Source organism: Lissotriton vulgaris, chromosome 1_1 (assembly GCF_964263255.1).
Source record: "Lissotriton vulgaris chromosome 1_1, aLisVul1.2, whole genome shotgun sequence".
Classification (NCBI taxonomy): domain Eukaryota; kingdom Metazoa; phylum Chordata; class Amphibia; order Caudata; family Salamandridae; genus Lissotriton; species Lissotriton vulgaris.
The window spans coordinates 1,394,442,546-1,394,467,174 of record NC_141685.1 but is presented as its reverse complement, the minus strand read 5'-3'; the positions used below and the strand labels follow the sequence as shown (position 1 = coordinate 1,394,467,174).

The window sequence follows — 24,629 nt, the reverse complement described above, 5'->3', positions numbered from 1 at the left end:
GAGCCGGAATCAAAGGCCTCTGTTGTAGAGGCTGCGGTGGAAGAGGAAGATGAGGCGGAGGAGGAGGTGGAGGAGGCGGAGGAGGAGGAGGAGGAGGAAGTAGCTGTTAAGGTGGAGAAGTAGAAGTCCTAGGCCTTGAGGGCGAGTAGGTCATCCATAATCAGAGTCCGGAGACCTAAGTACTCTCCTCTTCTTACGAGCAGGCCTCGGGGAGGATGCTCTGGAGGTAGATTCTCCTGAGGAGGAACTCTCTGATGACGAGACGCTCACCACGCTAGACCCCGTCCGGGGAGTAGACTTCCTCTTTGACGTCGATCTCCTCAACGTGACTCTCCTCGACGTCGATCTCGTGACGTCGATCTTCGTGTCGACGTTAAAGGCAAACGGCGGTGTCGCCTCGACGGCGAGCGCCTGCCTCTTCGGGACTAAGCACGACGACGATGGTGTGTCGACGCCGGTGAAGTCCTAGACGTCGACCTCGTCCGAGGTCTCGACGTCCTACCCCTCGATGTCGCTTTGACCCAATGCCCTGGGTCGACGGGGAACAGATGGTAGTCATACCTCTCGATGCCGATGTCGAAGCCCTCGACATCGACCGGGACCGGTGCCGTTTCCGGGCCTGTTCTTGACTGGGGAGCCCCCAGAGGCCGATGCACGGGCAGAGGATGAGGATAGAGTCCCTCCATGCCCAGAGGTCCGACCTACTTCTTGATGTCTCCTCTGCTCCAGGCCTTGGAGACGAATCTTCTCCCTGTCATGCAGGGTCCTCCTGGAGAAAGAATGGCAAATATCACAGTCAGGCACATGAGTAGCAGGCAGACAGAGTATGCACACTCTGTGGGGGTCAGACTTGGCATTCTTCCTGCCACACTCAGGGCACTTGTCGAATAAAGCAGGCATTTCGACAAGATAGAGGCGGTAAAACTGGTAAAAAAAGACAGCAACTGGAAGAGGAGGACCCCAGACGTCGAGTAAAACACAAATCTCACTGGAAAATATCCAAACATTGAAGATATACCCAAAAAGGTAGAGCTCAATGCTCCAGGGTCCTGCTAACAGGAGCCGGAAAAAAGAACTGAAAGTAACTTGCCTGGGGCTGTGCATCATGGGATACCGAGGGTCTCTGGAGTGTTCCTTAAAGGCACGGTATCCCTTTTCCAGACACATAATGGCAGCCTATGAGGCTTGTCTGTCCAAACCTTTCTCTCTATCATTACAAAGGATTAATGTGAAGGGGAGTTTTCTCTAGGTGTGAAACTCTGTAAAATGTGTAAATGTATATATTATTTGGCTATCCTTTTTCACTTCAGGATCAAGTGCTGGCCAATATAGCCTGGTTAATGTTAGTGATGCATTATTGGTCTTTGATAATTTCTCTTAAGTGTCTATGCAGGACTGCAGAAGAGGACAACTTAAGAGACTATTTTGATTGCTCGGGGGTCCACGCACATGGGTGGTACTATTCACAGATTATGACTATACACGGAGTTCCTCTACTACAGAAAAATTACATACACGAGTGGCAGTTGCTCTTTCAGTTCAGCCACTCAAACCCAGATCATTTTATGTTTTATTGTGCTACCTTTGGAGTCACAATAGTCGTTTTGAGTCCAAAAGAACAGATTGTCATTGTAAGACTGGACACAGTAGTAAGAGTCACTCAAAACAAGAGCAGTCACACCAGGGTCTGCGTTCTCCAACGCAAGCATCAGAGCACGGAGCTCTGCTAACTGGGCCGTACAGTCCTTTAATGTCTGTGTATGCTCCACATCGGACTTGAATTCTCCATTCACCATGGTACCAACCACAATAGCGCAAGCTGAGACGTATGCATGCTTAGACCCATGTGCGACTTGCGCCGACCCATCAGTGTAAATGATATAATGGAAATCCTTCAAAGGGCGCATAGTCAAAGGGGCAAGATGAACAAATTCATACTGCAAATACTCCTGCGACCGTAAGGAGGCATAAAAAATTAACGTGACATCAGGAGACGTCAATGATGTTGCCCATTGTATCCACCGTGGGTGCAAAGCTTTAGAATTAGGTACACTGGCTTTCGTCACTGCCTCCAAGGCAGGATACGGGTTAACAGCCAACATGCGTTTTTCCTGCGACAGTGCGCGTTCCTTTAGAATCGCCATTTGCACTGCTGGCAAAACTTTTTCCGCAGTGGAAAACCGCATTTCAGCCGAAGTGTACGAGTGTGACTTGTAAGCGATGGCTACTGTGTCACCTTCGTTAAAAATAAGGTACGTGAAACCCACCGCCCCAGGGTCGATTCTTATCACCAAGTTGGTGTGGTTATCACGAGTCAGTAAGAATTTAGATTCCAGCAGATCAGCCTGCAAAGATTTCAAAATGGCTGAATGTTCAGGCAGCCAGCACGATTTGGTAAAAGTTGGTTGTATCAAAGCATATAATGGCTTGATACGTTTTCGGGAATGTATGTACGCCTGAAATTCAAAAATCCCAGCAAGAATTGCAATTCTTTCAGTGTTGTAGGAGCGCGCAGTTGTGCGTATTTCTCCAAGAAGTGAGGAGCCAATCCTCAACCTTCATTGTTGAGCTCATAGTCCAGGAACAACACTGTGTACTCTGCAATGTGAGATTCGGCAAAGGTAAATTTGTAACCGAAGTCCGCAAAATTGCAAATTATGCGATCAACCGGCCCAGATGCGCCCATATCTCGTGGTCTGTGTGATAAATGTCATCCACACACGAACACGCATGTGGGTCGATTCTCTCTAAAAGAGAATCTATATGGGCAGCAAACACACCTGGACTATTTTTATAGCCCATAGCTAAACTTTTGAATTTTTCTGTGTCCCACCACTGGTGAAAGCGGTCCATTGACTACTTAATTCGGATTGATTGCGGGCAAAAAAAACATTGGATATGTCAAGTGTGGTTTTAAACTTTTTACGCACAAGACCATCCACCAGGGCAGAGCCGTGTGTATTCTGTACTGCACAGTTATGGCAATGCGAGTTTAGATGCCGGTGATCCAATACCAAACGGTGTGAACCATCAGGTTTGGTCACAGTAAAAAGAGGGTTATTCAACGGAGACACACAAGTTTCAATTACATCTTGATATTCCAATTGTTCAAGGATTTCTGCAACTGAAGCTTTCGCCTCACGCCGCATGGGATATTGTGGTTGAGGCTGTGGCAGAGACCGTAAGAGAATCTCATGATGGGGGGAGAATGTATCCCAACCACAGTGAGTAAGGTACAAAGCAGGCGCAAGGGCCCTAGCCCACTCTTCTACAAAATTCAGCGCATGCTCCTTTGACACGGTGTGCGCGAAACTAGAGAGGATTAGCTCCTCCTATCTAGGAGCTGGGAGAACAAAAGGTGGGGGTCAGTCAGCCTCTGCTAACAAAATGTCATACGTAGTTGTAAGATTGTCCCAAAATACCCCTTTTATGGTACGTTGTATGTCACCTTCAATTAAAAGGTTGATTTCAAATAACCTATCAGGGGGAGCTACTCTAGTATCAGCTGTCTCAACAACAACAAATTTGTCAGTCGCTGTCACCTTCAGTAGTGGACGCAGGGCATCTCGCACTATGGTAATCTCCGCCGCGCTGTTCAACAGCGTCAGCGCCCATGTCTGATTCCGAAGCTGCGTTCTCACTATCTGTGGCATATCTTGCTGTTAAAGCGGCAACTTTCTTTTTCTGAAACTGTGGTCCTTTTTGTGAAGAATCGTCCTGCTTGCCTTTTCCGTCTTTCGGGCGGGGTTTGTCGCGACTCTGCTGGCCACCCCTTCCTCTGTCGCCGCCTCCACCACCGGACAATGAGGCCGATGTGTCCTGTAAAGAACGAGGAGAACGTTGATCAGGAACCTGAAATCGATCAGGTGACTTAATCGTAGTGCAGTCGCGCAAGTCATAAGAGTGCTCATTAGACGCAGGCACTGGTGATGCGGGACAGGACTCCTGTTTCTGTTGTTGTTTTCCCTGTTTCTTGTTTTTGTTCCAATTTTGCTTTGAAGCCTTGGGCTGATCGTCTTTCTCAGACTTCGACCCCTGAGTTTATTTTTCATCTTTAGCAGAAAAGGGCTTGACACCTAAACTATTACGGCCTATGGTCTTATAAGCCGCGGTAATAATTCTCGACACCTGACGGGGTTTATCGCCATCGGGGACATCGCGTAAGGCATTAGACACTTGGAAGTTAACTACATCTCCCTTTATATTAAAAAGGACGAGATCGGAAACCACATCAAATGAGCCAACAAGTCTCATTCCCAATTCAACCGCAGCCTCAGGATCGTTGTTCATCTTAAGCACTTTTAATGACCGTGGGCAGGAGAGCCATTGACGGAGTGTCGTAGCATCTTGTGTACACTGCCGCAAAGATTCTACCCCATGACTCGCAGTCACCAGCTTCCGGTACCAAGTCCTTGGGTAAACTAATTGTAAGAATCCTGTGTTTTTCTACAGGACTGGAATTAGGAAAAACTGCTTCCAGCTAGTCAAATTTCTCGGCAAGCCAGAAAGGCATATAGTCCTTATCCTGGGGACGCTTGCCCATAACCGCATTAACCATCACAGGACTAAGCTTCATCCTGCTCGGTCCAGCTACAACACCAGGGGCCCGCCATGGAAATTGCAGGTAATATATTGAACCAACGCCCTAATAACTCAAATTGCGGAGGTATATAGGGGTCTCAATTCAGCAACGGGGACTACCCCTGCACGAGGATGCGGGGTAAATCCAGCCAAAACAGGCCAAGAAGCGCCTGGGATGGACAAAGAACCTAATCTAATTGCCGTTAAACTGTGGGGAAGAGCGCCATTAAACCAAACACTGTGCTGCCATCGGAATTTCCTGTGTCCTCTAAGGAACATATTCCACGGGCACGACTGTGTGAATGTAAGTGTGAAACACCTGAGTAGCTAGTACAGCAGGAAATGTCACCCATGAGTAAAAAATCTCAAACGGGTAAGCTATCTCAGCACTCACCACTAAAATAACGGCCATGCCCTCCAAGGTGACATTACAAGCCTGCAAAGGATTGCGGACCGCTGCAGTATGTCAATGTCACCCATAACACACAGACCGGAGAAGTACAATGCAAAACAATGTAGCAAAACTGGGTAGTAATTCAAAAGGAAACCGTTTTGAAAGATTCAAGCTTGGAAAGACCCATCTAACTATAGGTAGGTTTATCCGTCACCACTGTTAACCGGAAACAATAGTGAAGGGGGTAAGGACTGATATAATTACTACTCAAGTGTCATGAAATAAGACCACCAACGTTGGGCGCCATGTTGCAGGGATTCTGCTCAGTCACAGAACTGTGCACAGAGACTCAGGACCTCAGTGAATTAGGGTGTACCAAAAACTCACCTTAGTACCCAAAATCCCCTACCAGACTAGCATCAGTGTCTCATTAGCTCTTCGTCCTATAGCAATGTAACTAATGATTAGACAACCCAGAACATGCAACTTAGGATACCTCAGGTAAGGTGGGAAACATGAGCACTCTTTAGTTATACTGTCATACCAGTCCAGAACAGGGAGTAAAGGGAGATACGAGCAAGTTTAAAAGGTTTATTTTAACTCTGTGATCTCAGGTGCAGCATCTTAGCTAATACAAGCAGACATATGATAAGAAATAAGATTGCCAGTTTAGTTACTATTCAATAAAATACAAAGGGAGAAAGCATGTTATAATGCTAAATGGAAACAGGTTAAATATATACCTATATTTCACCCTCCCTTGCTAGTAGGTTATTTTATAACTAAAGAAGGTCTCTTAGGCTTGCATAGGCAACCCCATACCTTAGAGATTAGCTGGAGTGAATCACATCGAGTTCAGCACAAGCTCTCAGCATACGAATATTCTCCAAGTGTGTTCAATCATCCCTACAAAGTGTATTATTAAAGGTGCCAGGATCTGAGCTGTCCACAGCTGCATATATGTTATGTTTAGAACGTGCACGGATCCGTTTGAACAACAGCAACAGTGTTGATATTACCTTGAAGGCCTCGGCACGCACTGTTCAGACTAAGCTTACGAAGCAAGTCTAGCAATGTAGAAAAACAAGTTATTCTCATGTGAAGCAAAACACTCCGCCTAACGCGAAACAATATCTAACGTGTGTGCTGTGTGCAAAAGGTAAAATGGCATTTAAACTTCTAATAAGCTCATGCTAACTTAACACTGTATGAATGCAAGGCTCAGCCCACTACACTCCATCTCAAGTAAGGTGCCTAGTCCACAGGCATTCTGAAAGTCCAGATAAAGACCTTCATCAGTGTTGTGAGGAAAATCTTGTAGGGCATGGATCGAGTTAGGATTGGAACCAAACCGGGCCTGCAGCATCTAGAAATATTAGTGTCATGGAAGAGGCTGAGGATCTAGTTGAATAATCAGTGTAAGACTCTTGCTACTCGCTTAGCATGACACAGGCGTGGCAGGGATCGACGTTGGATTGGAGTAAGAGCAGTGTCACAATCAGATCGGGCACTGGTGGAGCCTGCAGTGGGGGTGGCATAGAAGGGACTGGCTTGGAGCTTGGAGCCCGAGTGTAAGCTTTGACTGGCATCAGAATGGACCAAGAGGAAGGTTGTGAGGGGGGGGGGCTAGTGTGTTCTGCCTGAAGAAGTCCAAAAGGAGGCACTGTTGGCTAAGCGGGGACCAAAGGTGCACAAGAGGGAACAAGCAGTGTCTGAAAAATATGTAACATGGTATCCTTGAAGGAAAGAATTTGCTGTGGGGTTGAAAATTGCTTGAGAAAGTGCACGTTGGGAATAAATGTGACACTCATGGCTAGGAAAATGTTCCATATTCAGTCTGGTACCTAGGATATTTTGAAGGTGAAGAAACTGCAGTTAGAAGTATTTACCAGAAAATAGAAGATTAAAAACTACCAGAATCACCAGTTTGCATACAAGTGTAGATTGCAGGTTTGTGTCATAGCGATAAAGATGAAACAAATATAGAAGTTATTTTACATTTTAGTGAGTATTCACATTATTACCTCAACTGGGGGTTTGAATATCAGACTGCTGGTATGCCAGTCAGACCGATTAATTAATTCTCTTCTGTCCAAGTTATCTCTTAATCTCAGAGCGATTCGCTGTGCCTCCCGCTGAACATCTTCGCTGTACTGGTTGTTGGTAGCTTCTTCATAACGATCCATCCATGCTTTAATTTTTGTCTCCCATCCACAGCTAACATTTTCAGATGGATCAGCAGCCGGTGCAGAACCCTAGAAATCATGGACATCAGATGTTTTTTGATTTTTATATACATTTCCTCTCAGGCAATTCCTTTACAAAACTAAGAAGCAAATCATATAAGAAATTCAACAACGTAGTGATGAACTGCTACCTTAATGGTGAGTCAAACTCTCTCTTTAAATGCCTGTTGGAATCATTGCTACTACCAGGCCAGGCAGCTACTGTAAGAGGTGCTACAACTCTAAACAAGAAGCACAAGTTACTTACCTTCGGTAGTGATATATCTGTAAGAAACATTATTTCGTCATAGATTTCTTACCTTAGAATTACCCCCAGGCATCAGACTGGATCCGTAAAGTTTTTTTGTCAGCAGTACCTGCGTTGGAAGGTGGCATCGGTAAGGTCTGCATCCGTCGTCGGCGTCTTGGTCGCCGGGATGACGCCGCAGCAGCTACTTATACGCTGCTCTCAAGAGCTAACGTCAGTTCTGTACACAACTTTCCGCGGCAGAAATGCAGAGCCATTCAAGACACTGACCATTGGTGCACCAAACTAGGGCCCTGAAAGGATGTCCTTAACCCTAGAAATCAGTTCGCAAAACAGGGAGGATAGGTGGGGCGGTAAGGAATCTATAACTAACTAATGTTTCTTACAGATATATTGTTACCAAAGGTAAATACCTTGTGCATCTGAAAGAAATATCTTAGTTATAGATTCTTTACCTTAGAATAGATACCCCAGCAATATCAACCCCGGCGGTGGGTCTGCGAACCAAGATCACACCAGAAAGTCCTGAAGAAGAGAACGGCCAAAGAAGCCGTTTCTCCGGACTTGGCTGTCCATGGCAGTAGTGTTTGGTGAACGTGTGCAGCGATGCCCACATGTCTGCCTGACAGATGTCATTCAGAGGCACTCCGCATCCCAAGGCAGTAGAGGCTGCCGTCGCTCTGGTGGAGTGAGCACAAAGCCTGACTGGAGGCTCTTTTTTAGCCAGAGAATAACAAGCCTTAATACACAGCAAGACCCATCGAGAAATGGTGTGTTTGTGTACGACCTGGCCCTTCTTAGCACCCACGTAGCCAACAAAATGTTGATCATCCACCCGGAACTGTTTCGTGCAATCCAGATAGAAGGAGACTGCACGCTTTGGGTCCAGACGATGGAGCCTCTCTTCTTCCTTTGAAAGAAGCGGAAAGAAGGTGGGCAAAGTAATGGTCGGCCCGAAGTGGAAGGCAGTGACCACCTTAGGAAGAAAGGATGGGCCGGGCCGAAGAACCACCATGTCCGGATGAACAGACCGGAAAGGAGGTTTTGAAGAAAGAGCCTGGCGCTCACTCACTCTTCTAGCAGAAGTGACGTCTACCAGGAAAGCAGTTTTGAGAGTCAGAAGGCGTAAAGGGCAGTTATGCAGTGGCTCAAAGGGAGCACACATGAGATATGTTAGCACAAGGTTCAAGTTCCACTGAGGCATAACGAAGGGGATCGGAGAAAAAAGATGTGTTAAGCCTTTGAGGAAACGGTTAACAACCGGGGACTTGAAAAGAGAAGGTTGATCTGGCAACCGAAGGAAAGCAGAGATAGCCCTTGATAGTGCCCAGAGCAGAGCCATCCTGGGCTAAAGAGAGAAGAAACAAGAGTACTTCAGAGAGAGGGGCAGAAAGGGGATCCACAGACTTTGTTGTGCACCATGCCACAAATATGTTCCACCTACAGGCATATACCGTCTTAGTAGAGGGACGCCTGGCTGGTAAGATTACGTCACAGACTTCGGGGGGCAGGTTGAAAGACGTCAATGCCATGGCTCAATCTCCACGCAAGAAGGTGGAGACTCGACAGGTTCGGGTGGAGAACCGTCCCCTGCTGCTGAGACAGAAGATCCTCCCGAAGAGGCAGTCTGAGCAGAGGATCGATGGCCATGTTGAGCAGCTCGGGATACCAGACTCTTCGTGCCCAATCCGGAGCCACGTGAATAACTTGGGCCCGGTCGCGCTTGATCTTCTTCAGCACTCTGGGCAAAAGCGGTATAGGCGGAAAGGGGTACAACAGACTGCAACTTCACTCGCGACAAAAAGCTTCGGCGAGCGAGTGCGGCCTTGGAAATTCCAACATGCAGAATTGCTGACATTGCACATTCTATTCGGTGACGAACAGATCTAACCAAGGCTCTCCCCACTGTTGAAAGAGACCTTGCCCCACATCAGAGTGAAGACGCCATTCGTGATCCATCATGTACCTGCGGCTGAGTTTGTCCGCCCTGGCTTTCAGAGAACAGGCCAGGTGTTGAACCACCAGGGAAATGCCCTGATGTTCCAGTAATGTCCAGAGGCGAAGTGCCCTCTGATATAGGGTCCACGACCCCACCCTGTACTGTTTGTTGCGGTACCACATGGCGGTGTTGTTGTCCATGAACACTTGCACTTGTCTTCCCCGGACAGAGGGAAGGAATGCCTTCAGTGCAAGACAAAGAGCCCAGAGCTTCAGAAGGTTGATGTTAAGCTCGGACTCCGCCGGAGACCAGATTCCTCGGATATCCGCCTCTCCTATGTGACCGCCCCATCCCAGAAGGGATTCGTCTGTTACCACAGTGTGGTCTGGTTGGGGAAGGGAGAGGGATCTGCCATTGACCCAATCCTGGTTCGTAAGCCACAACTGCAGTTGTTGAGCAGTGCCCTCTGATCTGGAGGCAATCGGACAGGTTCCCCTGATGCTGAACCCACTGGAACTTCAGGTGCACTGCAGAGCCCGCATATGACACCTGGCATTGTCGACCAGCAGGATGCAGGAGGCCATGAGGCTCAGCAGCCTCAGGGTCAGTCTGACCGAAACCTGGGATAGAGGTTAAAAGATGGGAATCATCGCCCGAATATTCCGGACTCGCGGTTCCGGAGGAAAGACCCGAAACCGCATTGTGTAAAGAACCGCTCCGATGAAGAGGAGCTTCTGAGAGGGAATCAGGTGCGACTTCGGCATATGGATGGAAAACCTCAGCAAATGCAGGAGGTCGGCCGTAGTATGAGGTGGGAGACGACATCCTAGGGCGAGCCCGCCTTCAACAGCCAGTCATCGAGATAGGGGAAGACTGAAACCCCTGATCTGCGCAGATGAGCTGCAACTACCACCATCACTTTCGTGAACACCTGAGGGGCACTGGTAAGGCCAAAGGGGAGCAGGGTAAACTGAAACTGCTTTTGGCCTACCGTGAACCGAAGGTAGCGCCGGTGGGCGGCAGGACGGCAGGCCAGGGATGTGAAAATAAGCGTCCTACAGGTCCAACGCCACCATCCAGTCTTGCAGGTCAAGGGAAAACAAGACCAGAGCAAGCGTCAACATTTTGAACTTCTCCTTCCAGAGGAAGCACTTGACGTCCCTGAGGTCCAAGATAGGACGCAGGCCCTTGTCCTTCTTGGGAACCAGAAAGTAGTAGGAATAACAACCACAACCTTCTTCTGGGACAGGAATGCGCTCAATGGCTCCCTTGGCCAAGAGAGCCGTAACTTCCTGCTGGATAAGGGCCAGGTTATCCTCCGACATGTGGTGGTATCATGGTGGCATGGCGGGAGGGGTAGTCTCGAAGGGGAGGGAGTAGCCCCTTCGGACTAACCGCGAAACCCACCTGTCCAAAGTGATGGCGCGCCAGTGGGGGAGGTGATGGCGAATCCTCCTGCCAACTGGCATTTGATGGGCCTGAAAGGTCAGACTAGGAGGGTTTGGAGGTTGCTGCTGAGGGTGGACTGGCCAGCTCTCTGGCCCCGGGAACAATGACGGCTGTTTCCACATCCCCGGCTGCCCAAAGGTTGGGTAACTTGCTGCGGCCTGTGGCCCTGGGTGGGACATGGTGGGGCACCCCTTCCGTTGCCACGAAAGGGCGAAAGGCAGACTGTACCAGAAGGGAGGAGAGGCCCAAGGACTTGGCTGTAACCCGCGATTCCTTTTTGTTTTTTACATATTTTATTTATTGAATTTAGTTGCAAAACAGAAACATAAGACACAGAGAGAAATTGTGTGCAGAGTCACAATACACAGCTTTAAGGTGCAGTCCAAGACAGGCAAAGGAGTACAATGAGGAGTTTTTTGATGACATGAAGATCCAGGAGTGATAAAATAGCAGCACCAGAAAACCACAGGGTCACGTCCACCCCAAAGAGCGTGAGTAGATGAACAATAACCAAGAGGGACAGGAAGTCGCAGGGGAGTCAATGGGAAAGACAGTTAGGGGCCCGGCGCGGGCCAGCACCGTCGGCCTCCGCGGACCAAGGGCCAGCGGGGAGAGCTGGAGAGGTAACGCTGCTGGGGAGGGAGCGGGGAAGAAGGGGTAGGCGACTAGGGGCTAATCGGACAACAGGGCGGGAGTGACACAATCTCAGCACTGTAAACCTGGAGTCAGTACCCTCCTCCGCGGAATGCTCATTGAAAAACAACAACGGGGAGGCACATGAAACAGCAGAGGAGCCGGGGAGATAAGGTAATAGGGACAGTCACTGACCAATAATCGCGGCCGCCACGGGCACAGGGCTGGCGGGGAGCGCGGGAGAGGCAGCGCCGCTGAAGTGAGAGATGGAGAGGAAATAGGCAACCAAGGAGCCCCATATGACGGCAGGGCGGGACCTGGCGGGCATTAAATCCCAAAACTCAGATGAAAGCGTCTGACAGCGGGAGGCATCTTTCAGCCAACCTGCAACCTTAGGAGCTGCCCGCCGACCCCAACACATGGCCACTCTACGCCTTGCCAGCACCAAAAGCATCTCAATCAACTGGCGAGAGGCATCAGGGCAAAATCTAACAAAGCAGAGGAGACACAGGAGAGGATCAGGGCACACAGCCGCACCGGTGATTTCAGAGCTAGTGGAGCAAACCGCCGGCCAGAACTCTTGAACCTTAGGACAAAGCCATGCTAAATTAGCAAAATCCGTGGCTGGGGCGGTACATCGCATGCAAGAGTCCTCAGGTATTAGCCTGAGCCGATAGAGATGCACGGGAGTGCAGTAAAACCGATGCAAGAACTTTAAGTGAATCAAGCGGAGCCGATAGTTCGGGTAGAGCTTTTTAGTATGACTACAGCAATAAATCCAGTCGGCCTCAGAGATATCAATACCAAGGTCCGCATACCACGCTTCACGCACCCGTGTCGGGGAGATGGGGGAGGATAACAGGGCAAAGGCGTATAGTTTGGTGACTAACTTGTGTGGTGACGCAGAAGTATATACAAAATCCAAGGCCGGGAAAGTAGGGGGGGTTGTGGGAAGGAAAGGTGAGGTTTCCGGCAGGTAGCCCGCAACTGATAGAACAGGAGCCTGTCCTGCAGCGATGGGGATTCCCGAAGTGAGTAAAAGGAATTCTCCGGATAGAGATCTGCTAAAGTCCTCAGGCCGAGCCGTGCCGCACGACACGACATGCTAGAGGACTGAAGGGGCGGGAAATTCGGGTGATCTATAATGGGCATAGCATTGGTAGATAGGAAAGAAAGACCAGAAAGACGGCGTTGGAAGGACCATGCCCAGCGCAGTGTCTTGACCGTATCGACCTCCGTCAGGGGGCACCGCAGTAGTCAGTGGCCAGGGGGTAGCAACGTCAGTCTCCACCGCTACGTGGGGCTAATAGGGGGTGGGGTGAAGACAAAAATGCAAGAAGCTGGCCTGAGCGCACAGGGAGTAAAGGCGTAAGTCATGCGCACCCAAACCGCCGGCAAACATGGGCAAAGTCAGGATATTATAGGCAACCCTGGGTTGCCGCCCCGCCCACACCAGCGAGATGACCAGAGAACGTAGCCTGTGAAAGAAATGAGAAGTTAGGGGGATAGGTATGTTGGAGAAGAGGTAAAGGAATTTAGGGAGGACCACCATCTTGGCTATAGCGATGCGACCGGCCAGGGACAGCAGCAGGCGGCTCCATAAAGGGATCTTAGATTCGAGCCAGTCCACCGCACGCCCAAAGTTCGACCTCCAAAGTTCGTCCAAGTCTCTACTCAGCCAAATGCCCAAGTAGCGCGTGGAACCGGATGCCCACTCAAACGGAAATCAGGCACGAAAGGGAGGGTGGCATGCGTCGCAATGGCAAAAAGCATGGGTGATAATGGGCACCCCTGACTGGTAGCTCGAGTAATGTTGATGGGGTCAGACACCTGACCATTATTGCGAAGACGGGCGGTGGGGCTGGTATAAAGGAGCTTAATATTACGCAAACAATGGGCACTGAATCCCATACGCGGCAGGACATAAAAAAGGAAAGGCCACTCCAGCGTATCAAACGCCTTCGTGACGTCAAGCAGGGCAGCCACGGCCGGAAGATTAGGATTAATTTGATGTAAGACGGAAAAGATAGTGCGGAGATTGTGGAAGGTAGCTCTACCGGGATGAAACCAGATTGATTGTGGGAGGGCAATTGTGGGCATTAGTACAAGGAGACGAGAAGCAATCAATTTGGCAAAGATTTTGTTAACGATATTAATAAGGGAGAGGGGGGGGGTAGGAGTCGCAGCGGTCGGCGGGCTTGTCGGGTTTAAGGAGCAGGGTTAGTGAAGCCTCACGAAGGGACGGCGGAAAGATGGCCGTATCAAAAGACTCATCTTACATAGCCGCCAAGTGCGGTTCCAAAATGGTGGCAAATGATTTAGAAAACGAGGCAGGCAGGCCGTTAAGGCCTGGTGCCTTTTCACTGGGAAGGCTGCTGATGGCTGCCAACATTTCCTGCATAGAGAAAAGCTTGTCAAGGAATTTACAATGGTAGTCTTCGAGCCAAACCAAGGCAATGGACTCGAAATACTCATCAAACTCCTCTGGGGACGGAGGGGGGCCAGCAGAGTAGAGCTGGGAGTAGAAAGCGAGGAAACAGGGCTTAATTTCTTCCGGAGAGGTGGTTCGGTCCGGACCGCCATCACTGAGGGCTGTGATATAGGAAGCTGCGCGCGGAGGACGCAGAAGGTTGGCAAAGGTGCGCCTAGGGCGGTCCCCCTCTCCAAAGCGACAGGCCCGACCCTCCCTGTCGAGGAAGGACAGCTCACGGCCGGCCTCATCCAAAAAGTCGGAGTGTTTTTGACGCTGTAGCGCCAACATCTCGGGGCTGGGGCACGCCGCTGAGGCGGCATCCAAGTCCCGAATCTCCCCCTCCAGTTTAGCCAGGGTAGAGCGAAAGGAGCGGAGAACGCCCGCCTGTTTGGGAATACATTCTCCCCGGATGAAAGAGCTTTGAAACCCTCCCATAGGGTGGAAGCAGAATCGACGGAACCCACTTTAAGATCAAAATAGTTAGTGATTGCGGTCTGGATTTCATCACAGAATCACAGACACAGCGTCCCTAAGGGCATTGGGAGAAAGAGCTGGACCGGTGCGTGATAGGAAAGGGTGCGAGCCATGTGTTGGACCCCAGCGGCCCAGGACAAGATGTCCGGCGATGTGAGCCAAAGATCGATTCTCGACCAACAACCCCTCGCACGGGTAACGCAAGTGCCTTCACGAGCGTTGGGGCGGAAATTACGCCAAACATCATAGACCGAGTTATCAGTTAGGATAGACGTGAGAGCAGTGGCGACGCTCGGGTGGGACATGTAAGAGCCAGTGCGATCCAAGGTCGCAGAGAGAGTAACATTAAAATCCCCACCCCAGATGATGGCCCCGGGACCGCAGGAGGAGATAAGGTGCCAGATGTGATGAAAGAACTCCGGATCGTCGGAGTTCGGGCCGTAAACCGCTGCAATGGTAACAGGTTGAGCCAGTAATAGACCATGTAAAACAACATACCTTCCCTCGGGGTCAACGAGGGCTCGGAAGTTCTGTCAAGGGAGGCCGCGACGGAGCAGAATTGAGACTCCCCTAGCATAGGATGAGTAGGTGGAAGAGTGGGAATCCCGCCAGTGGCAAGATTGAAGTCTGGAGACCGAGCCGGGAGGCAGGTGCATCTCCTGTAAAAGGCAAATGTCCACCCTGTGGCGTTGTAGATGTGCATGAATCAGGCAAGCCTTACGATGACCATTCAGGCCACGGACATTCCATGTCCAACAGGTTAATTCAGCCATAGGGAGCGTGGCGGGAAGCAGCATTATGCAGAGCGAGCAACAGGTGGCGCAGTCCTACAGAGCACATATTTGATAGCGGGGAAAGTGAATAACAGCTGGGGGAGCGCATATAAGGGAGCGGCACAGGGGAGTAGAAACAACTCTCGGGCGGTTTCCAGCGACCAAGTGGCATCAAAGGGCAGCATAAGCTATTAATGGGCCAGCATGATTTGGAGGAAGTGACGCAAGAGAAAAGGACCTCAGCAATCAGCAAGCTGCACTACGGGGGGACGTGAACCATAAGACAGTAGGAGCACCTATGAGGAATCGAGTGGAGCTGCAAGGCGTAGCTGGGAGGCACCAACTAGAAAAGACATAGAACATAGAACATAGCACCAAGGAACAGTCGGATACATACCAAATACAGGGTGATAGTGACCTGCAAAGATGTTGCACAAATAGCACAATACAACAATAGGGCAAATTATGAGTGCAAATAGACAATGGCAACGAAGTGGTGCAGCGAGCATCATATCGTGTCAGAAACCAAACCAGAAGGAACCTAACCATAAAGCCCCTCCCCTCCCACACCACCCCCAACAACCAATACAAAAAGAAACTCAACCACCCACACCCACACCAACCCCCCAATCAGGCTGAGGATACCACCCACACCACCCCGGGAACCAACAACTTGGAGGGGGAAACAAATTGCGAAAAAAGGCAATCTTCCCGGTGAGGGCATGACAGGACTCAGCGAACACCCCCGCATAATAGCAGGGTGGCCAAGCAAGAATGGAATGGTGACATCTAGAGCAGATCACGTGTGTGACAAAAAGACAACCAAACAGTGTCCACACTTTCAGTCATTATCACTCAATCGACCGGCTGCTTAATGTGGAGACTTTGGAGGAGAGGATCTGGATTCCTTATCAAGTCTTTTAGCAATAGCAAGGGCCTCACGTGGGTCAGGAAAAACCAGAGTCTTGGAGCCCTGTCGGACCTGCAACTTCGCTGGGTAGGCCAGAGAGTATGAGACCTCATGCTTCTGAAGGATGCGCTCTTCTGGCAGACTGAACAGACAGGGTGTAGTCCGGGTAGAAAGATAGGGTATTGCTCTGGTGCTTGATGGTGCCCTTGTTTCGAGCAGCACGGAGAATGGCATCGCGATCACGGAAGTTCCGAATCTTTGCCACAATGGGGCGGGGAGGCAGGCCAGGGCGCGGGCCTACGGAGCGGTGGGCACGTTCCACGACAAAGAAGGAGGAAAGGAAATCCCCGAAGATCTTCCTAAGGAGTTGTTCTATAAAGTCTTCCATCTTGGAGATATTGGTGGACTCAGGAAGGCCTGTGATGCGAAGGTTACTCTGACGGGAACGGGCCTCCAAATCTTCATTCTTCTCACGGATTAAGGCCAGGACTTTATCCAACTGGAGTAACCGGTTTTGTTTGGCCGCATCTTCAGCATCGGAGATTTGAGATTCCACGTGGAGGAGCCTGTTGTCATGGGAATCAACTTGTGCCTTCACGGAGTTGAGGCGGGCGGATAACTGATCGAGCTGGGAAACGCTGCCAGTATCGGTCGTCTTGACCTAAAGCATAATCGCCTTCAGATCATCATCGCGGCCAGTGGGGGGCTCCAGCATCACAGCAGTCGGCACCGTCCGAGCCCGCACCGTCCTGGCGTGAGGACCTCCGTAGTTCAAAGGCTATCTTGCGTTGCTTAGGATCCGACTTCCCAATGGCAGAGCACTATTACGAATGGGCGTCAAGGCACAAAGAGCGGGGGAAAGGCCGGCAGGGCTGGGAGGTGAAAGGACAGTGGGAGGCCGGCAAACTCGATCCCCGCTGGAAGGCACGGAGCTCAGGCGGGGGCCAGGAATGGGGGGGGGAGAGGCCAGGAGAATAATCCTTAGTCCAGGTGCCACAGGCAGGAGGGGGAGAACTGAGGCACAGCGCAGAGTAGGGCCCCCTTGTCAAGATCAGCCGGTGGTAGGCTTTAGAATCAGGGGCCAGGGCGCCCCCCCCAGACCCAACAGACAGACTAGGTGCAAAGAGGAGTCCGTGGGTGGGTGGCACGCCCCCGAGACCAGCAGTAGGAGGCAAACCAGCCAGGCCCAAGCAGTCGTAGGGCCCAGGAACAACCAGCAGGCAGAGCAGCCAAGAGCCAGAGCACCAGGGAGAGGCGAGGCGGCAGTGGGTAAAATTGGGCCCCCAAGGCGAACAGCAAGACACAGCAGCCGGCAAAGAACAGGGCACAGGAGCACCAATCCATAGGGGGGCCGACGCAGCAGATGTGAGCTGCCCTGTGAAAAGGTGGACCCCCAAGGCACTCACAAGGATGAGGGGTCCCGGGCCTGAGGATCCAAAGCAGACAGGGACACAAGAGCGAGGAAGGAGAGAGGCAGCAGCCGGCACAGCGCTCCGTCACCGAGAGCAGGCCCCAGAGAAGGGAAGCAGGTGTGATGGTACGAAGCCGCAGGGGGGAGGGGCAGCCCGGCAGCTCCAAGCAGCAGCAGCCCAGCAGAGCTTGGCAGTTGGCCCCCACAGGAGAGGAGGAACCAGCGAGGGGACCGAGGGGGGCGCGGCGCTCCCTCAGCCTAGCCCAGGCAGTGCCGCAGACACGCCGGACAAAAGCAGCACTCTAGGCTGCAACCCGGCCGCAGCACCACCCGACCGGGCCACACAGCAAGCGGCCCCCTACCCCACCGGCAAACCCCCCCAGCGGAGGCACAACTCACTGTGGCAGATGGAGTCCAGGATCGGGGCGTCAGCACCACAGCCGAGACACCAGGAAAGCAGCAGCAGCTCCGGCAGGATCAGAGGCGGCCCCACGGCGCAGGAGACCAGCACCAGCCACGAGGCAGGAATCCCGACTGGGGAGGCACATAGAGGCACGGGAGCAGGACAGGCAGCTGCGCAGCGCTCCACCAAGGCAGAAAACAGCAGGTAAGTGCGGCGATAGAGGCGATGTCACCAGGATAATGACGGATAATAGTGCTTGGCCGGCAGAGCCCACTCAGAGTCCGGCCATCTTGCAGCTGACCAAGCCACGCCCCCCTCGTAGCCCGTGAGTCCTTGAAGCTCTCTGAGGCGTTGCCTGCCTTGTCTTCGAAAAGGCAACGGCCATCAAAGGGCATGTCCATCAAAGTGTTTTGGGCATCCCCTAAATAGCCAGTGGACCTCATCCAGGCAAAGCGCCGAAGCCCTACCGACATTGAAACAGTCCTGCCCAGAGAGTCGGCGATGTACAGCCCACAACGGATTGAAAACTTTGCTGCATCTCTCCCGGCGGCAATGTCCTGGTAGAGCACTGGTCGGGCCTCCTCCGGACACTGAGGCAGCACCTGTACCACCGTATCCCACAGTGCGAATAACGGCCTAAGAGACATGCCGCGTTTACAGACCGCAGTCCTAAGCTGGCGGAAGAGAGGATTTTCTTACTAAGGTGGTCCAGCTTCTTGGATTCCCTTTCCGGTAGGGAGGTAGGGAAGGCGCTTTTGGAGGTGGAGTCTTGGACCACCAAGCTCTCTGGGGTGGGGTGTTGGGAGAGGAAAGTGGGGTCGCCCGGCGCCAGGCGGTGGCGTCGGGTGATCATCCTGTTTAAAGGACATCGATGAGGGCCTCATTAAACGGCAGCAGGGGCTCTGAAGAGCTCGCTGCCGGTTGAAGCACCTCAGTCAGGAGGTTAGTCCTGACCGCCACCGTAGGAAGCTCGAGGTTGAAAGCCTCGGCCACCCTATGCAACACCACAGCGTATGACAGTCCCTCCTCCATAGCCACTGTAGGAGGAGACAACATGCCAAGGTCGGGAGAAGTGTCAAGACAACTGGCATCCCACAGTTCCTCTCTCCAGTCCTGCTCAGCATCTAACTGGTCAGCTAAAGGGTCACCTGGCTCCTCCCAGTCCTCCTCACCCTACTCTGGCTGCCAATCTGGTTGAAAATGGCCAGGGTGGAACACAGGGACAAAAGTACGCCGGTCCAGCTCCGTGTCCATGTCGGGATAGAGGCCGGGGTCAACGCCGGCCGGGGAGCCAACCGGTGCCGAAAGCGGTAGTAGTGCCGAAGGAAGCGGCGCCGTTGGAGGTGTAACGAGGTCAACCGGCGCCGATCCGAATCCAGGGCTAGATCCAAGGGGGGCCTGCTGTGCCAGGGCCAGAGCCGCTGGCAGCGAAGACCTAGGCCCCCCCCAACCGAGTCCGTGGGGCCTGAAGGCACGCCGGTCCACCCAAAGATGGCATGCATCGCCTCATAGAACGTACGAAGCTGGGCGGGAGTCGCCCCGATTCCTGGAAAGGGAGTGATGCTTGGAGTCGACCCTTCGGGCTCCGCGGGCGGAGCCGCGGGAGTGGCACCACCCGCATGCCTCGTCTGATCGGCCGACCGATGAGGAGAAGTCGAAGAGCGACAATGCTTCTTGGACTTCTTATGCTTCAACTTACCCGACCCCAAGTGCAAAGACTTGGCTGATTTGGAACCGGAATGATGATGGCTCCGCGACCGGTTCCTCGACCGGGACCTCGAACGGCGTGGAGCCGACTGTCCCGTTCAAGCAGCTTTCGGGACAGCTCCCACAAAGCCTTCGGCACCATCGCCCGACAGTGAGAGCACGACTTGGGGTGATGGTCCAGGCAAAAGAGGCACACACAGTGCAGATCCGTCACTGGCATCAGCTGGTTACAGGAACCGCAGACCTTAAAACCGGGCATCCCTTGTGCACCTGTTCGGAGTCAAAGACTCGAAACAAGTTGTTGACAAAAAGCGAGAAAAACATAGTAAAAAAATTACTGAGGTAACCCTCTTCCCGGATCTGTGCTGGCTGGTGCAGAAAAAGAAAGAACTTGCTTCAGCAAGCGAGGGCGGCATCTAAGTAGCGAGCTCGACATCATCCCGGCAACCACGACACCGACGACGGACGCGGAGCCGACCGACGTCACCTTCCTAAGCGCAGAGATTTACTGCTGACGAAAAAACGTTCTAGATCCAGTCTGACTCCTGGGGGCAATTCTAAGGTAAGGAATCTATAACTGACATTTTTTTTCAGATTCTTAAGGTATATCAAGCTTGTGCATTAATCTACTTGTAAGAACTAGAAATCGTACATGTCTATTAAGGGAAAAATCCTCATCTCAGGTATTTGGGATAAGCAAATGCCTTCGGAACGATTAAATAAGTATTGTAACACAAAGCGTGGCAAAAGAAATGGTTACTAACTTGCATTCCTGTTTCTGCAAGTTCACTCAAGTTATGAGCATCACAATAATTCCTGGCTGCATGCTGGGACCCCAGAACACTCAAAAGTAATTACAATTTAGGTGCAAAAATCAGCATAATTAAGATTATGTAGCACCTAACAAACTGCTATCCCTGGATTGACATTTTCCTGGTAATAACAGATCGCCAGTTTCAAGCCTTTTTGAACCACTACACTGAAGCATCACACCTAGGAACTGCTGCCTAGGGTGTGAACAAAAAAAGAAAAAAAGAAGATCGATAGACTTAACATTACCGCTAAAGTGAAAAGGCAAGTCATACCTTTAAAAAGACAGAGGTTACAACCATAGATCCCTCACATTATGAATATTACCTAGGTATCAGACTAAATCTGGAAACTGTTCAGCAATGCTTCTGCTCACCAGAAGGTGGCGCTGTGCAGATCCGCATTGACGGCCTTCCACTCTTAAAATGATCTGAATGGCTTATATAGGCTAAACTCCTGCACCCTGGCATCAGTTGCTTTCAAGACTGTCTGTGCCCCCACACGCAGCGTCCCAAAAAGTAGACAGTGTGTGGATTCCTGCACTCTTATTAAGGGTAGAGTCCAACCACAGAACGGAAAGGCTAGGAACTTTGTTAAGGAATCTGCGACTAGATAGAATCTCTACCAGAAAAAGTTACCGAAGGTTAGTGACTTGCTCTTCTGATAGAGACTTCTAGCCGCAGATTCCTCACCTTTTGAATAGATACCAGAGCAGTACCCAAGAGGAGGTGGGGCTGTGGAAGGACTCCAACTAGGAAGTTCTGCAGAACAGAGTGGACAAAGTGCCATTTTCGGTGGACTTGGCTATCCTGAAAATAATGCATCATGAATGTCTGGAGGAACACCCACGTATATGCCTGGCAGATGTCAAGGACAGGTACTCAACGTGCTAACACAGTGATAGCAGCTTTGGCTATGGTGGAATGGGCACACAGTCCATCCGGATGCTGCTTTTTCACCAGAGCGAAAAAAAATGTAACGCCAAGCACAATCCAGAGTGAGACTGTACACTTCCGCACAGCCTTTCCTTTTTTCGCTCTGTTGAATCCCACAAAAAGCTGATTGTCTGGCTGGTGGTCTTTGGTGAGATCGATGTAGAAGGTAAGCAGTCTCTTAGGGTCCAAGCGACAACACCTTCCTCATCCTCTGAGGGGAGAGGTGGAACATAGAATGCCGGCAGAGTGATGAATTGGCCGACGTGGAACCGCATCACAACTTTCGGGAGGAAAGAAATGCCATAGTACGCAGAACCAGCTTGTCGGAGAAGAAGGTAAATCCTGAAGCTCACTCATATTCTGTGTGGAACTGATGACAAATAGGAACACAGTTTTGATGGTGGGAAGCTGTAAAGGACAACCTTCGAGCAGCTCAAATGGAGTACACATCAAATATGTAAGGCAAGACTGAGGTCCCATTGGGGCAGCAGTAAAGAAGAAGGGGGAAACGTGTTGCAGCCCTTTCAAAAAACGCATATACAGTAGGTGATTTAAATAAAAAGGGCAGGCAATTGCTCGAAAGCAGAGAGGGCTGGAAGATAACCTTCAACTGTGCCAAAAGCAAGGCCTTACTCGGCAAGAGACAGAACAAATAAGACATCAGGCAGTTTGGCCTCGAGGGGGTCAATTTATCGAGCACAGCATCAAACCACAAATGTGTCCCAATAAGTTATAAGTTTTTGTTGAGGGATGCCTGGCTGCCAAGATGGCATCAACCACCTCCAGAGGAAGGTTGAAGGTACCGCGGCTCAATCTCCACGCTTGAAGGTGGAGGTTGCGAATGCCAGGGTAGAGACCTCGGTTGTTCTGCTGTGACAGCAGATCCTCCCGGAAGGGGCAGACTGATTGGAGGACACATGCTCAAGCCCAGGAGTTCTGGATACCAGACCACCGTGCCCAACCTGGACCTACTAGGATGACTTGGGCCAGATCTTATTGAGAACTCAGGGCAAAAGTGGTATCACTGTGTAGGCATACAGGAGTCCTGAGCTCCAATCGAGGCATAATGGGTCTCCAAGAGAGAAACGCCTTGAAAACTCCAATGTTCAGAAGTGCTGACATGGTGCCTTCTTGATGGTGGTGAACAGATCGAGTCAAGGCTCTCAGCACTCGAGGAAGACACATTGCGTGTATTTGTCATTTGTGCACTGCTATGAACCGACGGTACAGCTTGTCTGCCCCGGCATTCAACGATCCTGCCACGTGGCTCATCACCAGGAAAAGTCTTTGGTGGCCCAGCCATTTCCAGAGGCACAACGCCTCCTGGCACAGGTGCCATGCTCCCACCCAGCTTGTTGCAATATCAAAAGGTACTCAGATGTTATCCATGAGAACCTGCCAAACGGATGGGCCTCAGCAAAAGAAGGCTGATATGGAGCTGGTACTCCAACCAGACCCCAGAGGCCTCTTTCTGATCGCAACTCTGCCAGATGGCAGCCCCAACACAGAAGCAATGCATGAGTCACCACTGACAGTTTTGGGTTGGGAAGGAAGAGTGGTCTACCACTGATCCAATCACCATCCAGTAGCCCTCACTGCAGATCTTTTGCAGTTCCTTCCAAAATCTGGACATGATCGGAGAGGTACCCTTGATGTACGGCCCACTAGGATTCAAACATCACTGCAGAGCCCGCATATGCCACTTAGTATGCTCGACCAGCAGGATGCAAGTGGCCATCAGCCCCAGCAGCCTCAGAGTTGACATCACTGAAATACAGGACTGAGGTTGAAAGATCAGGATCATAGCCTGAATGTCATGGACTCCCTTCAGCAGGGGAACGGTATGAAAGGGAACAATGTCCAGAATAGCTGTGATGAAACTTAGCGTTTGGGAAGGAGTCAGGTGTGACTTTGGCATGTTTATAGTGAATTCAGTTCAAACAAGCTTTATTTGACAAATAGTCATAAAAGCACATAAAAACATATATACTATTTACAATACAAATATTGCACACAGAATATGTAAAAACAGGCTTGTTCGAACACTGGATAATTACTCAAATATAATTAATTAGCAAGTAATTCATAATATTCCAGGAACAATCCCTCCCACGCCAGATGATCAATCCTGGCACAGAGCGTTTCATTTCATAAAAACCTGTGACTAAAAAGCATGGAAAATATTATAGGAAGAGAATACTACTATTGGGGAACACTATTTAAAAAAATTTAATAAAAATGAACAATGATACTTTTACCATTAAACAAGACAAATATTTAAAATCACTAGCATGCACATCATTAGACAGAGATAAATTTCGACCTGATTATCCACATCCACCCTAAATATTTGGCAACTGCTATGTAGATTGGGGATGTGGTATCAGTACGCAGAATTCTTTCAGATGCAAGCTACTTCTTGTCCCTAAAAGTTTGCCTATGGGCCTTAACCACGCCCTTCGCGGGGTATCATACGCTGGGCAGGCATATAGCATGTGCGCAACTGATTCAATGAATGCTAGACAGCTTGGACACTTACTATCAGATGATTTGTTCCACCTTAATGTAAAGGACCTTAAGGGGGGCATACTCGCTCTCTGCTGAAAGTAAAGCTTCCTGTCTAATGGTTTTGAAACAGTATCCCAATATAGTTCTAACCTCGGGGTACATTTATAGTGAATTAAAAAGCTGACAGGTTTGCTGTAGCCTGGAGGTGATTGACGACTGCCAGGGGATGAGCCCGCCTTCAACAGCCAGTCGTTGAGGTAGGAGGAGAGTGGCACCCTTGACCTCTGAAGGTGCTCTGCTACCACTGCCATCACCTTTGTGAACACCTGAGGGGCACTGGTGAGATCAAAGGGGAGCACCAATGTGCCAGCAGGAAGGGAATATGGAATTAGATGTCCTGCAGGTGCATTGCCACCATCCAGTCACCAGGGTCGAGGGTAGACAAGACCAGGGCCAGTGTGAGTATCCTGAATTTCTACATTTGGAGGAAGAGATTGAGAATGTGTAGATTTAGAAAGGGCCAAAGGCACCTGCCCTTCTATGGCACCAGAAAGTAGCGGGATTAACAACCATGTCCTTCTTGTGGAGCAGGCACCCTCTCGATAGCCCCTTTGCCCAAAAGCACTGGCACTTCCTGCCACAAAAAGGAGGCATGGTCCTTCGTCAGTCATTGAGTGGACAGTGGAAGTAGTGTTAGGGACAAAAGGAAGGAATAGCCTCTGTGAACAATTTTTAC

General features: G+C 50.7%; 1 protein-coding gene across 7 annotated transcripts in view; it reads right to left on the bottom strand.

The window, feature by feature from the left end:
• The window catches only part of KMT2E (lysine methyltransferase 2E (inactive)), a 1,891,352-nt gene that overhangs the window by 1,092,317 nt on the left and 774,406 nt on the right, over positions 1-24,629 (bottom strand). For all 7 annotated transcript variants that reach the window (XM_086966923.1, XM_086966942.1, XM_086966930.1 and 4 more), the window contains one exon: positions 7,000-7,230. In XM_086966923.1, the coding sequence (XP_086823049.1) occupies positions 7,000-7,230 (231 nt within the window). The remainder of the gene's footprint in view (positions 1-6,999; positions 7,231-24,629) is intronic.